Below are 18971 nucleotides of genomic sequence, written 5' to 3'. Positions count from 1 at the left end.
ACTGACCAGAAAGCTGGAGACAGAACTGGAGGTAGCAGAGTTAAAGATGCTAAGATTTGCACTGGGTGTGACGAGGATGGATAGGATTAGAAATGAGTACATTAGAGGGTCAGCTCAAGTTGGACGGTTGGGAGACAAAGTCGAGAGGCGAGATTGTGTTGGTTTGGACATGTGCAGAGGAGAGATGCTGAGTATATTGGGAGAAGGATGTTAAGGATAGAGCTGCCAGGGAAGAGGAAATGAGGAAGGCCTAAGTGAAGGTTTATGGATGTGGTGAAAGAGGACATGCAGGTGATGGGTGTAACAGAGCAAGATGCAGAAGACAGAAAGATATGGAAGACGATGATCCGCTGTGGCAACCCCTAACGGGAGCAGCTGAAAGAAGAATATTAGTGCTTCTTTTGAGAGCTTACAGTACATATCTTTATGTCCAGACCCTCAACGAGTAAAATAAAATATCTTCTCTGCTCGTTAAAACTCATTCTCCCTTTAACTAAGACTTTGTTGCACAATAATACTTTTTTTCCTCTTATTGATGTATTTCTGATGCCAAATATATAATCTGATTGCAACTGCAAAAATATAGCTGAGGAGAGTTTACTAATTTTGTTTTGTTGTTTAATTTGCTTAGCCTGTATACAGTACAGTATATTCAAAGCTAGTAACCAAATGCTCCATCTTGGGATAATTTTTGTTGGAAAATTGGCAGGCCGCAGGTTCAGGGAACAACAGATCAAAACAAAACTGGAAAGACAACGATCTTGTAATATAAAACCACTATGAAAACAAAACTCAAAACTTTAAAAACCTAACCAAAATTTCCAGAACCTTTAAAGCATTAAGTAAAGCACTCTCAAAAAGTTTTTAGATTGTATCCGTAAGATTGAACAAGGTTTGACTTGCAAGTCCCACTTAAATAATATCGCACCAATGACATCATGCAGTTGTGTTCCTAGCGACAGATGTCCACATCTTATCAAATGGAACACATAATGGTGGTAACCACTAAAAAATCTGAAAAAAATATTGCAATAGAAATAGTCCCAAACAAAAACTAAACCACAAAACAAAAGCAAAACCTTAAACCTTGGTTCAAAACCTAGAAAAATAAACACTACTATTTTTTTTTAGTACTAATTGATTATTAATCACTTCCATGATGCAAACCAACACACACAATCTTTCTACAATGGACCAGTTTAAAATGTAAATTAATGTAACATGCTACAAGCATAAGAAAACCTACGCATCTAAGGAGAGATTGTGAAAACTCCAAACTCCACAATGATAGTGTGTGGAGCAAGTTTTGACTCAGGACTCTGAATGTATGAGGTGGTCGTGCTACCTATAACACCAATATGCTACCCTTTACCAGGGGTGAAGTTTAGCAGGCGGCCTGGCTTCCCCAATGAATGTAGTGTGTTACTAAATCAAGCATCAAATAAAGATTATTTTTTTCCTCAGTTTTTTAATGCTACGGTTAACATGAATATGCTAATAATTAATGAATTATGCACATGGTCATGCAGTGTTAAGAGCTGCTGCCTCACAGTCTAAGGTTTGCATCCCAGGTGCTCCCTGCGTGGAGTTTGAATGTGGGTCCACGTGGGTTTAATCCAGTTTCCTCCAAAGAAATGCAGGTTAGATGAACAGGTGGTGCTAAATTGTTCCCTGATGTGGGTATGTGTGTTTCTGCGTGTGTTCACCCGGAGAAGGGCTGACATTCTGTCCAGGGGTTTTTCCTTCCATACCAGTTATTTGCTGGGATAGGCTCCACCTGATGGATTGGCAGGTTTATAGGATGGATGGATCAGTGAATACTTTAATCCATCCTACCCACAGTAACTTTCTCTTGCATGTCAGTGATTCTTAAAACAGATTGTGAAATATCAATTACAGATGAGTTTATTTCTTATGATTTTACTTGAGAAAAGTTATAATTACTTCAACTTGTATATTTTGTTGACATTATTTTCCTCTTTTGCACATCTGATAACCCCCTCTGTCAGTAAAACAGATTCTTAGTAGTCAGCGCGGGTGAATAAAATGGTAGTGCGTGCATGCCCAAGGCTTACACCTGCTTGTGTATACAGTGGTGCGGGGGGTCTCAGCAAATCTCTATCACACAGACCACTGCAACAAAATATTTTAAAACAAAAATATGATATCTGATGAAGCAAATGAAATACAACAAACATTTAAATCAGCTAAACTTCAACGAAATTTCACCCTATGTGTACATTTTCATACTTGTTAAAATAAGAAATTGCATATTGTGTCACAAATAAAATACACAGAAAAACTTAAAAAAAATCAACATTTTTTTGTATTTGTGAACTTTTTAAAAAAATGTGTTAATGTGAGACTTCATATTGTAAATTTATATTACACACACTTTACCATGTTTGTCATGGGGTGTGATGTAAACATGTAGCAGTACAGTTAAGACACTAAAATACACAATTATTTTATGGTTCCCTAGGGCCCCCCAACCAAAAAGTCAAACTGCCCATGCCCTGTACAACTTACAGTATATACAGTAGGTAAGTTAAATAATGTTTATATTTATTTTGCTAATTTCCAGCTCCTTCATTTCTTGTAGCAGTTTAAAGTGTCACTGCTAGCATTGGAGACCTCATGTTTTGATTTTTAGGGGTATAACCTCAGTGACCTTTGTCACAGTTTGAGCAAAGTAATGAACAAAGGAAAGTGGTGGGCACCAAAAGTAAAAAAAATTAATCTCAGCAATACAGTAAAAACCTAACCCACAGCTAATACAGCTGGCAGGCATATTTCTCATCAGGCATTCATTATAAGCAGTGTTTACTGTATGGAGAAAGATTTTTAAAAGTTCACAAGTTCAAACCCAAAAATAATTGCATCAGTTCTCCCTTACTTTGAAATAAATCCAAATCTGTCGTAAAATCTGTTTATAATTTTCATATAGAAAAGTTTTCTCCTTTGTCTCTCTGATTGTATTCATGACGGTTTTGCTGTTTGTTTTCTACTCAACATAACACCAGCAGTGCATCGCTAAACATATACTGTACACAAATGGTGTAGGGCAGTGATTCCCAAAGTTTTCTAAGCTGTACCCCTAGAAAATGTTTGATATATGTTCGCACCAACTACAAAAGTAATATCACATTGAAGGTGAAGTCAAATGTTGAATTTTGAACCACAAACTGAACCACATACAGTATTTAACTCAAAAAATGATCTTTTAACTCATTGCATAACATTTTAATACAACAGAACAATTTACCTTTGTAAATATCAATACAGGGGGTCCTCGGGTTACAACGTCTCGACATACGACGTTTCGAGTTTACAGCGCTCACTCCCATAAAAACTTAAAAAACTGAGATGTGAGTGTTTCAGCTTACGCCGTTAGCGTCGTACTTGCAGACTATGTGGGTGAACTAGTTTGGTTGTGCACGGAGGAAGTGTTCCGTTTGTGTTGCTTTGATGGCGACTTTTTGGCCCTTATCATGGTTTCTAAATGAGTCTTCAGATGGTAGTGCTTAGAAGAAGAGGAAAGCCATCACGAGGAAAGTGAAATTAGACATTGTAAAGAGATCAGAAGGAATAAAGGTAAGGAATATTTTTTACATTCATTTTTTACTGTTACTACAGTACAGTGTACAGTACAGTATATTTATGTCCTTTTCCTTGTTCTGTGGCTTAGTTGTGTTTTTATGTTCTAGATTATGATTTTGCAAATGTGTTAGGATAGGTAAGTGACTTAGGCTAGAGTGTGTTTGGACTTCAGTTCAAAAACAGATGTAGCGCACAGTTAAAATTGCTGCCCTACTGCCAGGACTGCCAGCAGGAGATATGGCCAGAGTGTGAGCAGCAGGTGTTGCATCGGACTTTCAAATCAGTCAGCTTCAAAATTAGTGATGTTTCATGATCAGGGCTTGCATAGAAATCAATATTAGACTTTGAGAGATCATTGCATGGTCCAAATTCCATTCTCTTAAGAAAAGTTATTTGCCCTTATGAACGCTCTACCCAGGAAGGAGTCATCAAGAACGTGCATTTCTGTGGCCCATCCACAGGTGACAATTGTGTGAACAATGCTTGATTCTTTTTCATTTGCAGGCTGTGTTGTGTAGTGGTTAAGTGTTTGGACTTCAAACGCTGAGGTTGTGGGTTCAAATCCTGCTACTGACACTTTGTGACCCTGAGCAAGTCACTTGACCTGCCTGTGTTCCAATTGGACAACCAAAAGAAATGTAAACAATTGTCATAAATGTTGTAAGTCACCTTAGATAAAGGTGCCAGCCAGACAAGTAAATGTAAATATTATAGAACTGCAGCACTAAATAATAAATGGCATACAATCAATGGCACACTGCAAGTCACAGATTGCAGCAAGATAAAGTCGGACAATGCACCACATTCAATTTTTGCAAAATGCCTCCCTCTTTGTCGCACCCCATGAAATGCCAGGTTGGGAGCCCCTGGTGTAGGGTATAAAAACAAGTCACAAAATACCATCTTCTGGCTAGGATGCCTTCTGTGTGTTGTATTTGTATGTCAAACCCATGTTTGCATGGCTTTCCTCCCATAGTGTAAAAAATACGGCAATTTTTAAGAGAGTGTGAGTGAGCCCTGCCTTGCTTTCAGTACAGTCAGGACAGGCTCCAGCAGTCGGCGACCCTTTAATAGATAACATAAGTATAGAAAATGGAAAGATAGAAGGAGAAAGACAATTCAGATGGCAGCCTTGAGAAAAAGAAAAAAATCCTCTTTACGTTAAATTTCTTTCTTTCATTGCCTTCAGGCTACACTATGCTTTCTGTAGGAGGTCATGAAAAGTGCAGAACTGTAATTGAAAGTAAATACAGTAAGCAAATAACTAAATAAAACCTTGCTTCCACTCTTTTGAGGCAGAAGAAACCCCAAAGTGAAGCAAACAAGCAATTTCCACTTTCTTGGATTATTCCACTTAAAAGCACTCCTGAAGTATAAATGGTTGTTTATGGGTTTAAAGCATGATTTAATAACACATTCCATTCTTACTGACAGAATAAAATAGCAGGCAACTGGCAATTCAGGAAGAAAAAATCTAATTTCACATTTAATGGTTTAATCATGAATTTCAGCATTTACACAGAGTTAAACATCTTCCTATAGAATGCAAGCCCTTCAACAAAATAATAATCATTAAATTCTTTACTCATTTTTTTTAGCAAGCTGTTTTCTGAATACCATTTTTTCAATGGTGATTCAACATGTATTGTGAGTAAAGCCAGCATACTCAGTTAGTGATGTTTTATCTGACGCGCTAAAAGAAATGAATAATCATTATTTTTTAAACCATTAGTAAACATACTCTAGCAATCACTTCAAATGGCCAAAGTCTCTGATAACTGGAATGTTGCAAATTGAAAGTTCGTTCTCAAGAAAGGAGATTAAATGAATCCACAGAATTAAACCCTGATATGCCTTATGTCTGTCTCTTGTAATACAACAGAAATAAGGGCTGGAAATGAACTGGACTGCTTTGATGAAAATAAATTATAGTTAGCATGGGTTACAAGATCTTCTCAAACAAATATTTACACATCTAGAAAAGAGAAGCAAGATTTGATGCTTTTCTACATAAAAATCAAATCCTGAAACTATAAGAAATAAGCATAATTAGGGCAGAGTGGTGGCTACGAGGCTAAGGATCTGAGGTTGAATCTGGAAGGCTGCCAGTTCAATTCTTGTTACTTCCAGAAGGGATTGTACTCCTTAAATTGAAAATTGCTCCAGGTGCACTGTACAATGGCTGACCCTGCACTCTCACCCCCAAAGGTCATGCGAAAAGACAATTTCCCCTCGGGATTAATAAAGCATACCAAATCAAGAAACTTGATAAACAGAACAGAACTTTTGGAAACAGTACAAACAAGTGGAAATTTCTTCACATGGTCATTAGTGATGTCCACATATTAATGACATTGATATATATATATTGAGTAAAAATAGAAATTTTGCAGATAACATAGAAATTAAGAGAGTAGTTATACTGGACAGAAGCAACAAAACAACCTAGAACATCAAAAATGGGCAAACATCTACGAAATGCAATTTAATTCACACCCTGATCGGCCACAGTTGAACCATTGTGTCTGTGCGTCCTTTCTTTTTTTCAGCATGGTAATAACCTTTACATTTGTCCTTTTTCAGATAGTATGCTGACACAACCTTGCAAAACATTTTACATTTAAAACATCTTCCAAAGAAATTGTGGAACTGATTAAAATAAAAGCACAATAAGATGTTTATTCATCTGCTAATGGCATACTACGAGTAGCTTTGATTGTGGTCATACAAAAAAAAAACACAACAGCACTGGAAGATGTGCAGAGCAGCAAAACTCCTGCCTGGACTAGATGCTATACAGCAGTGGTTCTCGAACTGTGGGGCGAAGTAACAAAAAAGGGGGCACAAATTTTGCCATATGTGGTGTAATTTTGCTATTCTTAGGAAAATTTTAAAGTTGTAGCGGTGTATCGGCAGCAAAAAAATATAGGAATACATTTTATTAAGGTTTCAAAAAAACGTTAGGGGAGCGCGATAACAACTGTTATGAAAACTTGGGTCGCGAATAATTAAAGGTCGAGAAACGCTGCTATACAGTATCTTATTCTCACAGGCTAAGAAAACTGGATCACTCTTACAAAGAGGAGTTAATATGTAATAGGTCTTCAAAATAGTCAAAGGCCTTGGTAGGGGGAACCCAGAAGAATTCCTGTGTGGAAAAAGTGAAACATAACCATGGACAAAAAGTAACCACGGAGAAAGTGTATCTAAGACAGAAACCAGGAAACACTTTTTCACATAAAGGAAAATAAACATCTGGAACACACTACCATGTCATGTACTGTGGCTGAAGTGAATGCCCTCTTGGTTTTTGAACAATGGCTAGATTAAATATTTTGACAATTTAGCTAATACCATTAAGGTTGAAGATAAATAGGAAGAAGACAGAATATACAGTATGAGATTTAATGATGGTCAGGATTCAGAAGTTAGCTTGAAAGGAGAGCTACTAAAAAAAGTGAATACATTTAAATATTTAGGATCAGGGGTAGCCCAAGATGGAAAACTAGATGCAGAGGTAATCCATAGCATGTAGTGTAAGTGGAACAATTAGAATAGATAGATAGATAGATAGATAGATAGATAGATAGATAGATAGATAGATAGATAGATAGATAGATAGATAGATAGATAGATAGATAGATAGATAGATAGATAGATAGATAGATAGATAGATAGATAGATAGATAGATAGAGGGGTAGGATTCAAAAGTAATGAGCCTTTGTTCAAAAAGACAAATTTATTGAGCAAATCGGTACAACTAATTAATAGTCTTCAAAACAGACACCTCCTGCATCAATACACTTTTGTAGGCAGCTTTTCCATGACTCGAAGGCGTCCACGTAGGCCTGTTCCGGGATGGCTGCAAGGGCTGCCTTGACATTTGCTTGGATGTCCTCGATCGAGTCGAAGCGTTTTCCTTTCAGCGCTGATTTTAAGAAGAAGTCAGAAGGCGACACGTCCGGACTGTAGGGAGGCTGGGGGACCACTGGAACGTTCACCCGGGCCAGGTAGGCGCTCACGATGAAGGCGGTGTGGCAGGGCGCGTTATCGTGGTGAAGCTTCCAGCTGTCCTTGATGTCCCTTCACTTGCGCGCGACGCTTCTTTTCAGCCTTTTCAGGACTTCCAAGTAGTAAGCAGCATTCACGGTCTGTCCTTGCGGGACAAACTCGTAGTGGATGATCCCCTTCACTCCGAAGAAGGCAATGAGCATGGTCTTTGTCTTCAACGCATACCGTTGCTCTAATGAACTTTCCATTCCGCCATGTAACGCACTACCGCACAGGGGTTCCCGTCAAGGCCGATCCTACCGTTCCGAGCTTTCGTAGGAGCTCCGTTGCGTTGTGAAGCCAACACCCACCGTCGCCGTCGCTGGCAAGTGGGGCGCGCGGCAAGGTACGTTCGTGTCAGAACAAAATGAGGCTCATTACTTTTGAATCCTACCCTGTAGATAGATAGATAGATAGATAGATAGATAGATAGATAGATAGATAGATAGATAGATAGATAGATAGATAGATAGATAGATAGATAGATAGATAGATAGATAGATAGATAGATAGATAGATAGATACTTTATTAATCCCAAGGGGAAATTCACAAGAAGAAGGTATTGGGAGTATTGTGTGGTCAAAGAATTAAGACAGTGGTAAGATGAGCAATGAGGCATGGGCAGTAAAGGGAGCACAGAAGAAGAAGTTGGATGTGGCACAAATGAGAATGTTGAGATAGGTGTGCAGAGTTAAAAAGACAGACAGAATAATAAACACTGTCTGTGCCATCTTTCGGTTCTGTTCCATTAATTTTTTTATGATACACTGCCAGCTGACATCCACACTTCCCAAAACAGCTTTAAGTGGATTTGAGAAAACTATACCTCTTTCCTTGGACAGACTCAGAGATTTGCAAACATTTACAAATATAAATCAGACATATGACATTATGAAATATTCACATGGTACACTACAGGAAATCCTTAAACATATCCTGCATTTAGGAACATTGATTAGGCAAATGACCACTCATTACACAGTAAAGACATTAAACTGATTAGAATGGGACTGAACTGCATGTTCATCTTCCCACCAAGGAAACCTTACATGTGCTTTTTCCACTATGTGGAAAATAATTCAGATGCTGTAGTTTCAAAGAGGTTTTTGTATGGTGCAGGTGCCATGGAGGAAGTATAGGCAACCTGGGCGGCAAGATTTTGTCATAATGGATGGACTAGGTGAATGAGCATACCGGGAGCAGTTCATTGCCACGCATAACAGGGTGTCAGTGTTGATCAGGGCTGAACTCGATTAACACACCTGCAGGGTGGCATGGGCAATGGAATTCAGAAATGCAGCCCTGTCAGGGTCTTTGGGCACTGCCAGCGGAGGACTGCCCTGGTTTCCACACAATCTGAAAGTGCCCCAGACGTCCTGGGTGTGACAGTACCTGGGTCAGATTCAAAAGAAAGCTCACAGCTTCACCAGATGGAGGCAGGGGCAATACTCTACAGGAGGGGGAAGGAGAGAACTTATATTTGTGTATTGTGGCTGGTGTTTGTGTAAGGAAGGTGTTCGAAATGAATAAAAATGTTTACTTTTATTTGAACCCAGAATTGTACTTGGGCATCATTGTTTCTGTGGTTTGGGGCTTAGTGGCACAGCTTGTGGTTGCAGTGGCATAGTGGGCAGGATTTCCTGGCTGTTGGTTGGTAGAGTCCTGAAAAATATTAATGCACCCAAAGACCCCGACAGGGCTGTACTTCTGGACCCCAATTCCCATGCCAAACTGCAGGTGTCCTAGTCGGGTTCAACCCTAAGGAACACTGGCACCTATTGTGTGGGGAAATTAACTGCTCCCGGAATCTCCATTCGCTGAGTCCATCCATTATGGCTTCCTGGCCAGGCAGGCATTCGTCCTCTATTCTAGCTAGGATGCCTGCCCTTCCTCTATGGCACCTACAACGGAAACAACAGATATGTAGAAAACATTTTTTCCATTATTTGTTGGCCTTGTGCTATCTAGCAAGCTGCTCAGAGATACCGCCGCTAAGGACACCCCAATTTTCAAGCAGTATGTAGTCTGTGTGTTCTTTCTTCAATTTAAAGCCATTTGATTCTAACTTTGAGGTGCTATTATTTCAATTTAGGCTGTTCATAGCCAATAGATTTTCCTGGACTTTAATCCATATGGCTGTACATTGCCAGGTAATGGCGAAATTTAAACAAGTAAACTCTAAACTTCCCAAAGCATCAAGGTGAGAACAATATACCCATCCAAAGTAAAACAATAATTAAATGAGCAAGCACAGGTCACAAACCCATAGGCCTTACACTAATGAAATACTCCACCTTGAAAGACTGTCCTAAAAATCTACACAAGGGCAAGGGCCAGGAGAATGGCAAGCTAAAGGCTAACCAATACTACAATAATAGCCTTGTATAGTCCCCTCAGGAATCGCAGCACATGGTGCTTCTAAATTAGCAGGAGCTCCTGTCCATTCAAACTTGGGTCACAAGTGAGGTTAAGGTACCAGGGCAAAACAAAACAAAGCTGGGCACAAATGCAGATCTAACACTTAGCTTGAAAGCTAAAAGTTTGAGTAAATCAGAATTTCCAGCTGAGATGGTAGAATGGGTAGTTCAAGGAAGTGACAGTTTCCATTATAGTAGAAAACATTGATATTAAAACATCAAATGGAACCCATGAGCCACCAGGCCAGGAAACAAAGTGTTAGCATGACAGAACCAAGACACTGCATTAAAAACATTCAATGCTTGTTTTAGTAACTCCATGTAGACACCATGTTACACAATAAGTCTTTTAAGTTTGCTTTGTATTTTTTCAATAATGATTTTTGTTCAAAATGCTGTTAATTCAGCGCATTCCCAAAACATATGTTGTAGTGATGCTGGATCTCACAACCATCTATGCATTTTCTTTACAGTTTATTATAAACTGGGTTGCAAATGGTGTCATGAATGTCAGTATTTTGACAGGTCTTTTCCTGTTTTTCACTTTTGGATGCTTACCAGTTGTTTGGTTGTTGTTATTATTGTTTGTTGTTGTGGTGGTGATGTTATTTTGTTGCCATTTTGCTTTACATGGCAGCAGCTGTGCAGTTTGTGTTGGTGGCACCTGCTGCCATTCTTGAGACAAAGTCAAGTCACATGGTGCATTATGTCAGTCTGGACGGGGAGACCTCTATTAAAGTAATGTTCTCTCCCCTTCTTCATTCTGCAATAGTTCCATATTCCCTGAGGCTAGGGATCTGCACTGGCAATCGGAAGGTTGCTGGGTCGAATCCCATAAATGCCAAAAGGGACTCTGCTCTGTTGGGCCCTTGAGCAAGACCCTTAACCTGCAATTGCTAAGCGCTTTGAGTAATGAGAAAAGCGCTATATAAATGCAAAGAATTATTATTATTAATATTAGGGTGGAGAAGTGGTTCTGAAGCTTGGGATCTGCTCTGGCAATCGGAAGGTTGCCGGTTCAAATCCCTTAAATTCTAGAAGTGACTCAACTCCGTTGGGCGCTTGAGCAAGGCCCCTTAACCTGTAATTGCTTTGTCCTGGGTATGACGTTAATCCACATCCAGCCCTGCAAACAGGTTCTCCAAGTTACAGGGAAAACTTGGGGGTTGATGGCAGAATTGGCATTCCAGCCACTGACAAAAAACTCACACGGTTCCAGTGTGGTGCTGAGGTGACACCTGCTGTGCTCCGGTAACCAATCCAAGTGGTCTGTTGTGTGGTGGATGTGGCAACACGCTGTCAGCGCACCCTCCCAGCCTCTCTCCTCTCGCTTTCTCACTAATACTAAAAAGACTATTGCCACCTGTTAGGATTGTACGATTTACTTTGGCAATAAGAAGTGCCTGTTTTTTGTATTATAAGGATCTTGTCTAGGGTCTACCCTATTTGTGGCAGTTGCTTTGCCCTGCTTCTCCATTCCAGACTTGGCACCCTACTACACTTGTTTTGTCTCTATACTGACAATGACTAGAAAAGCCAAGGCTTCTAGTTTAGGACAACACATCCTGTATGAAATGCTTTACTGTAAAAATATGTGTGTATTAAGACTGCTGTCTACCTGAGCCCTGGGAGATATGGGATTTTCTGTGTTTGTCTTAGCTTTTCTTTTGCCACTAGATTAACCTTATCATTGACTAGCAGGGGTACCCAGCACTGCCCAGGGTAATGTCACTGAATACATTCCTCAGGAAAGAAATTTTAGCCCCATAATAAAAACAGAGCCAGGTCTAGTCCCAAAAACGCCTCCCAGGGGCACCCTATTAAAGCAGAGGTGTGGTCACCAAAGAAAACTCACCAGGGAGTAAAAATGACAATATAAACAAGAAAAATGCAAAATGTGGTGAAGTTGGGTTCATTGGTGTAGATTTGCATATCATACAAACACAAACAAACACACATTCAGCTTTGTGTCTTAGATAACCTTGACATGTTGGTGACAAGAAATAATTAATGATTATAGAAACAGTATGCCATGTTGTGTTCTTTTTTCTTTCAGATACTGTACTCATTGACACAAATTCTGTCGTCTCAGACCATCTCTGTTTATGATCTCTTAGAGGACGGGCAAATTGCATTAAGCCTATATGTGGATTTATTCTTATCAAAACTCATGTCAAACTGACAGGTTCTCAGCTCCAAATGGCAATTGCTTGTGACAGGCACACGTGAATGGGTACATTAATCTGAAAGCCATAAGCACTAGAATTGGAATTCCCCGCTCTCATCAACTGAGGCTAAAGAGACAAACCTCTAGAGAAGAGAAACATGAGAGTGGCATCTCCGAAGATTTTCTTTGGCAGGTGTAACAGGTTACCAAGAAATATTTTTCCAATCTTCTGTGCGTTTGATAGGTGACAATCAAGGTGCTTTTATTTCTTTCCTCCCCCTCCAGGCCCAGAGAGTCACAGTTAACTTGAGTGCACAGCTCAGCCACCTACCTGATTCGCCTCGCAGTAGCTTCTCAAGTTTAACACCTCGCTCTTCTAAGTCTCTCTGACGCTCTTCCACCTCCTGCAGCTGCCTTTGTATTATCTGGGACAAATCATTGTTGACAATTTGTTACCGTAGCTTTGTTTAGAATTTACAATCTGCAACTCGGATTCACACAGACGTAATATCACACACTTAAAACGGCAAATAAAAGGTATCAAAGGAGGATGAGATGAAAGGAGGAGGCCAAATGCATATCCTAGTGTTATTTTATTCAATTGAAAAGAGGAAATAAAAACATTAGGAACATTCAGCAGATTTTCACTCAACCACTCACACTTTGAGCTCAAATTTACCTGCGCCTTGTGCAGCCTTTTTAACTCTTCTCGTCGCAACTGCTGCCTGTTACTCTTTTCAAGCCTGGTCTTGCGTCTCCAGCTTGATGATGCCTGAAAAAGCCAAAATGACTACTAAACAAGCGGCCTGCTAATGCGAGCTTTCACTAGATAGAAAGGAGTTATAAAACATATCCACTCATTTTCTCAACCCACTTTCCTCACAACAGAGTTGAAGGGAGCCACAGCCTAGCTGAGCAGCACTGGGCACCTGGCGGAACCCAATAATGGACAGGATGCCAGGACATCACAAGGTGCACTCCCATACATAATGCCCACAGTCACTCACTTATTCTGGGCTAACTTACACTTTCTAGTTAACCTTGGATGTAGAACAATGAAGATGACGTTGGGGACATCGTATATTCAACTAAAAGGAGTGTCCAAGCATGCTGCAGAATTAAATACAGACAGAATAGCTAAAAATGCTGAGGTCTGAATTACAATTTAGTTTCCCCAGTCTGAGGTTATATAGTGATGGCTAAGAGAGGGGCTTGACAAACACAGCCAGACAGCAACACCAAAGCATGAACCCGTCAACTTGGAGTATGCATGTTTCATAAGGAGTCTGCTGATTTGTTGAAAGCTGATGGCAACCTGACAGATGCCAAGAGAAAGCAAACCTACACGAGAAAGGGATATTTTCTTTACCTTTGATAAAATTATGTCCAGCATTATCCCAATATTGCCAAAAACCCGTCAGAAAAATAAATGCTCTGGTTGAAAGTTAAAGCCGCTATTTGCTATAACATAAATGAAACATGACACAACTGCATTATTGAAGTAAACATTATACTTTACTGCCTAGTGCTGAAAGACATTAATGTGTCATCTATCATGGTTCCAGTAATCTTTTAGCTTTAGGCATTAGGGAAGCAGTGTGTATTTCCATATTACAAGCTACCAAAATGATTTTGTCCAAAAACATGAAAGCAGTGACATATCCCATGATCAGTTTATTAGTGCAGAAACTTAATGAAGGGAATAAAGAAAAATAGAACAGAAAGCATCATAACATAATAAACCATTCTTCACCCTGCTTAGTCTAATTATGATGGGCCGGGAGGCTGAGCCTATCCTTGCAGCATCAGGTACAAGGCAGGGCAGGACACACATTACCACTTCCAAATCACTTGTTAAACTAATGCACACACAGAGGCCCTGGAGGAAACTCTGCAAACTCCACATACAGCCGACAGTGACCAGGCATTAGATTGTAACTCAGGCTGCTGGATCCCTGAGGCAGCAGCTCTAACCACAGCACCACACTAAAAGAAGGGTCTATTTATTTTACAAGTGGAGTCCAAGCTACAGTAGTTGGGTGGATTGCTTGGATAACACAAAGATTTAGGCCAGGGCTGACTCTGCAGTTGTAGGGTTTAAGGTACAGTGCCTTTATAGCCATGCCACACTGCCATCTAAAATAAGAAAGTTGACAACAACTGTGAATGGCGGTCATGCAGTGTGGGGAAACATCATTAAACTTATTTTTGCACGTACAAATGTCATGAAGTACAGCTGGACAGGTTGTGCCCATCGCACGTCCCTTTTTCTTTAATCAAAGATTTAGCTTAATGTTTCTGTCATGGCACCTTTCTGCCCCAAGTCAGGCCATATTGCCTCTGGAGTTATTTATAGCAATTATTACAAGCATAATCTCCCACCATTATGCCATTATTGTAACCAAGTCAACATTGTCTTTCTTTTGTATTTGAAGTTGTACTCTACTAAGTATGTTAAGCATTCATAACCCCACAGCTGAGTCACACCGATCATACTTAGTCTAAACAAAATACTTTTTAATTTAATTTTACAGATAACACCGGGGAATACCAAATACTGAGGTGGGTTGGCACCCTGCCCGGGATTGGTTCCTGCCTTGTGCCCTGTGTTGGCTGGGATTGGCTCCAGCAGACCCCCGTGACCCTGTGTTCGGATTCAGCAGGTTGGAAAATGGATGGAATACCAAATAACACAGTATATTATAAATATAGGAGCATAAAATGCAGATGAATGTAATATACTGACAGGTTAAAAAATATATGTTGGCACATACAGTATTATTTGTCCATCCATCCATTTTATAACCCACTTAGGTTTGCAGGTGCCAAAGCTTATCCCAGCACTGTTAGGTGCAAGGCTGGAAACAGCCCTGGACCGGCCACAAATTCTTTGTTTGATAAGCATTATGTATGCATTTTAGAACTTTCAATTTGACAATGCTGTGTGGCCGGGATGTCTGTGTACTGGTAGGACCAGGTTAGAGAATGTGCATAAGGCATTATCTCCCCCGGAACTCTAGATGGCAGCCTCCCACGCTAAGGGGACAATGAAAGTACTACTGGGTGTCACATAAAAGAAGCCTGCTGCCACAGTTCCAGGAGCCAGAGTCTGCTGGGAGAAGACAAAGAAGAAGGAGGCAGAGAGTGAAAGAAGAGAAAGAAAAGAAAGAAGAGAAAGGAATTGTGGTGTACTTTCATTTGTGTTTGTGTTAGTGCTGTGGGAAACATCTGCAAAAGTGTTTCCCATGAATAAAAACACTTGTGTGCTGTGCTGGACCTGTGTCTCTCCGTGTCAGGTTTGGGGAGCTGTAGCGCCCCCTACAAGCCACAGCTGTTAATATGACAAAAGGAAAGATGGCATGACCATGACTAAAAGGGAGGATTGGCAAATTTGTGTGTAGGTCTTACAGAAGTTACATGAGGTTATCTTATTTCACTCCAATTTCTTGCAATTCTGTAATGGAAAGAGCAGAAACAAATGTGTGTTTCAAAAATATGTCAAACTTGTACCATTTCATTGTGTGAAGTTCTTAGTTACATTATAACAAAGACAACTATGTCCTTGACAGAGAGTGACACGGAAAGCTTGAACATGTTAGCTCAGAACATGACATATTTGGGAAAATTTTAAACGGGAGCAAAACTGAATGATGCGTTGAAGTCAGTCATCTGTGAAATTGGAAAACAAGTTTGACCTTTCTGTTGATGGCCATGCCCTAGCTCAAAGCTCCTGTAATGTTGTTTCAAGCTAGATTTCTACAAAGAACACCATCCCGTAGATGCCTTACTGGTGCACTTACAACAGTTGGCTCCAGATTATTCCAAGCAAGAGTCAAAGCAGTTGAAGTGGCCTTCTCATTGTGACAGTGACTCAGCGGTGCAGGCTGAACTGCCAACATGATTTACTGAATTAGAATTAAACTCCATGGCTACTGGGTCATCCTTGGAATACCTGAGGTCTAAAAGACACAACTGAGAAGACAAGGAAGAGCAGGGAAGAACCCTGAAGAGAAGTTGGGGATGTGGGAATGGTGAAAAGGGAAGGATGGAAGGTGTCAGCTGTGAGCTAAGTCACAGTAATTTTAATCGGCATAATCATTTAAAGGAAACCATGTTATACAAAATGCTGCAATTTTCTCATGTATTCTTATTATTAGTCATTGATTACCGATAATTACAGTTGAGGGTATGCACAAGGGTACAGGGGTTAGCACTTCTGTCTTAAAGGATCAGCGTGCTGGGTTTGAATTTCATACCCAATCACTGTTTGATTAGATTTTGCATACTCTCCTTGTGTCTGCGTTGGGTATATTCATATTCATCTCATATCCTAAATATGTACAAGTTACATCAATTGGCTACTTTAAATTCACTAGTGTGGCTGGATCCTGCAATAGACTGGCACAACAACCAGGGATGCGTCCTGCAAGTTAGGTTCTAGCCCCATTGTGGGCTTCAACTGGGTAAGCTGTTTCCAAAATATTGTGTTATTATAATTAAGTATATTAAAGCACCTTCTTTTAAATAAAAAAAATGACAAGTGCATTTTCAGTACTGACAAAATAAAATATACAAATTCACAAATGTTATAAATTGAGAATTTGAGTCAAGGCTAAAAAAATTTCTAAAATAGTGTTTTAGCAGGTTGAAGTTAAAGTAAAATTGCAGATAACACATCCAAGAGCACCAGATGAGAACAGTTTGAAATCTTCAAGTAATTTACACAAACTCCTGTTTGGAAATCCACTTCCCAAATCACAAAGATGGGCATTTAATGGTAAAGTGATGCCGTGATTTCTCCTCTGGCTTATAGATGTTACCTTTAATTTTGAGGAAGCCTTTTCTTGTGTGTCGTCGCTGGAAGAGCTGGTCTCCTGCAGGTTCATCTGATCTCCTGCCAGCTGCTGATTGATGCCTTATCATCAAAAAGGTACAAACCGTTACTGGGGAAACTAGATAGATAGATAGATAGATAGATAGATAGATAGATAGATAGATAGACAGACAGACAGACAGACAGACAGACAGACAGACAGACAGACAGAACAACAAAGAGTGAAACAGTGACAATAAGCACATTCATACAATAATGATATTATAAACAAGTAAAACAATACATAAACACAATTTTAATTAAAATCGAGTTACTCTCTATAATACTGAGGGTTGACACTAAACGCTAGGTCAGCATACACTTGAGAACGTCCTTTGTAGCTGAGGTGTTGCGCCTAGGGTCTTTGTGTTAATGTCGCTTCAGTGGTGAGCAGGACTTGTGAAAGCACCAAAGCGGTTATAAAAGAAGCAGCTGTAATATCAAATATCGTTTTCCCCGCCTAAATGACTCACTAAGACAGAAAACAAATAAACTGCCCTGAGGGTGGATTTGGATCACCTGTCTAGTCCACCTGTCGGTGGGCCATTCATTGAGTAGCCCTGCAAAAATCCCCACTAATCTGCCCTGATTCTAGTATAATTTTCTAAAGGTAAGACGTGCTCATTAAATTTACCAAGCTATTAAAACATTTTTAATTTGTTTCTTTAGAAAGGTATGCAATTTATAAAGCTTGCATTTGATAGTTAGTCCAAGCACTCTATTTCCTGGAGCAGTTGGCTTTTTATTTGATGTTTTTTGTCTTTTTAACAACTCATCTGTCCATTCCTTTTATCAACAAAACAGAGGCTTCATGGATGGCTTGCTACACAGCTCGATTAGGTTTGTGTGACTCTCCACACATGAACAACCCGACAAAACCAGAGAGCTGTCCTTTTAAAACATATGACAGATCAATGTCATTTTTCACAATGCTTTCAAATGACTAATGTGTCCTTTTACATGGTCTAACTGAAAGCTACATGCCAGCTCAAATGACTCCATGAGGTTGGCTCTGCCATGTAATTGGATTCAGAATTGTGAGGCACTTATTAGGCACATTACCATTAGGTAGCCCACAGCATCTGGCACCCATATTTACATCATGACATCTGTTTAATGTAAAATAGCTGGCGTCAGACTGTCTGGTCATATTTAAGAAATAAGAGAGAGAGAGAGAGAATCACAAATATAATAAAAGGAAACGCTCTTGCAAAGCTTGTTCACTTTTGAAGATACAGTACATAAATATTTTATTTTTCCATACAATAAATAAATAAGTGATTAAAGACCAGAAGGCATTGCTGAGCCCAGCATTGGCTGTCAAATAAAATGAATGCAGGTGCCTTCCAACAGCTCTTTAGTAGTAACAGTCCTGTCTTGTCTGTCAGTTTGCAGATAGTGAACTCATTGAATTACTCTTCTTCTTTTTGGAAACTCGTTTTGTTAATAAAGTTTTAGCAGTTGTGCCCCACAGTGAATGATTGTGCCATAAACACCAATGTCCAATGTCAGACCAGCTCCCTGTTCCTTAATGAACCTTCAATGTTAGCAAAGGAACATGAACAGTTAAAGCTCAAAAAAGGTAAATCAAGTATCTAAACATTTATGGCACAAGGGTGTACTTCTTTTATGTATGAAAAATACACACTATGCACAATGTTTTTAATAGTCACCTATCTGTTTGTATCCCTTGTTTCTCTTAAATGTTTTCCGGAAAATTCTTGGAACCAACTTTAAAATGTATGGCCTTGTGTCAATTTTTAGTCAGTATGTCTTGAGCTTATTACACGACAGTAAAACTGTGGTGACCGTTATTGATAGGTTTGTATCACTGTGCAGATAACAATCTTGAACTTTCTGAC

General features: G+C 39.6%; 1 protein-coding gene across 9 annotated transcripts in view; it reads right to left on the bottom strand.

The window, feature by feature from the left end:
* LOC114645970 (F-actin-monooxygenase MICAL2-like) overlaps window positions 1-18971 on the bottom strand; it is a 353538-nt gene that overhangs the window by 61261 nt on the left and 273306 nt on the right. For 8 of the 9 annotated variants that reach the window (XM_051922735.1, XM_051922734.1, XM_051922737.1 and 5 more), the window contains 3 exons: window positions 17057-17151; window positions 12916-13008; window positions 12568-12661 (listed from right to left, as the gene is read on the bottom strand). In XM_051922735.1, coding sequence (XP_051778695.1) covers window positions 12568-12661; window positions 12916-13008; window positions 17057-17151 — 282 coding nt within the window. Of the gene's footprint in view, window positions 1-12567; window positions 12662-12915; window positions 13009-17056; window positions 17152-18971 lie in introns of those variants that run through there. The other variant, XR_007934100.1, reaches the window with a different exon arrangement.

Source organism: Erpetoichthys calabaricus, chromosome 2, assembly GCF_900747795.2.
Source record: "Erpetoichthys calabaricus chromosome 2, fErpCal1.3, whole genome shotgun sequence".
Taxonomy (NCBI): Eukaryota; Metazoa; Chordata; class Cladistia; order Polypteriformes; family Polypteridae; genus Erpetoichthys; species Erpetoichthys calabaricus.
This window is presented reverse-complemented; position numbering and strand designations above follow the sequence as displayed.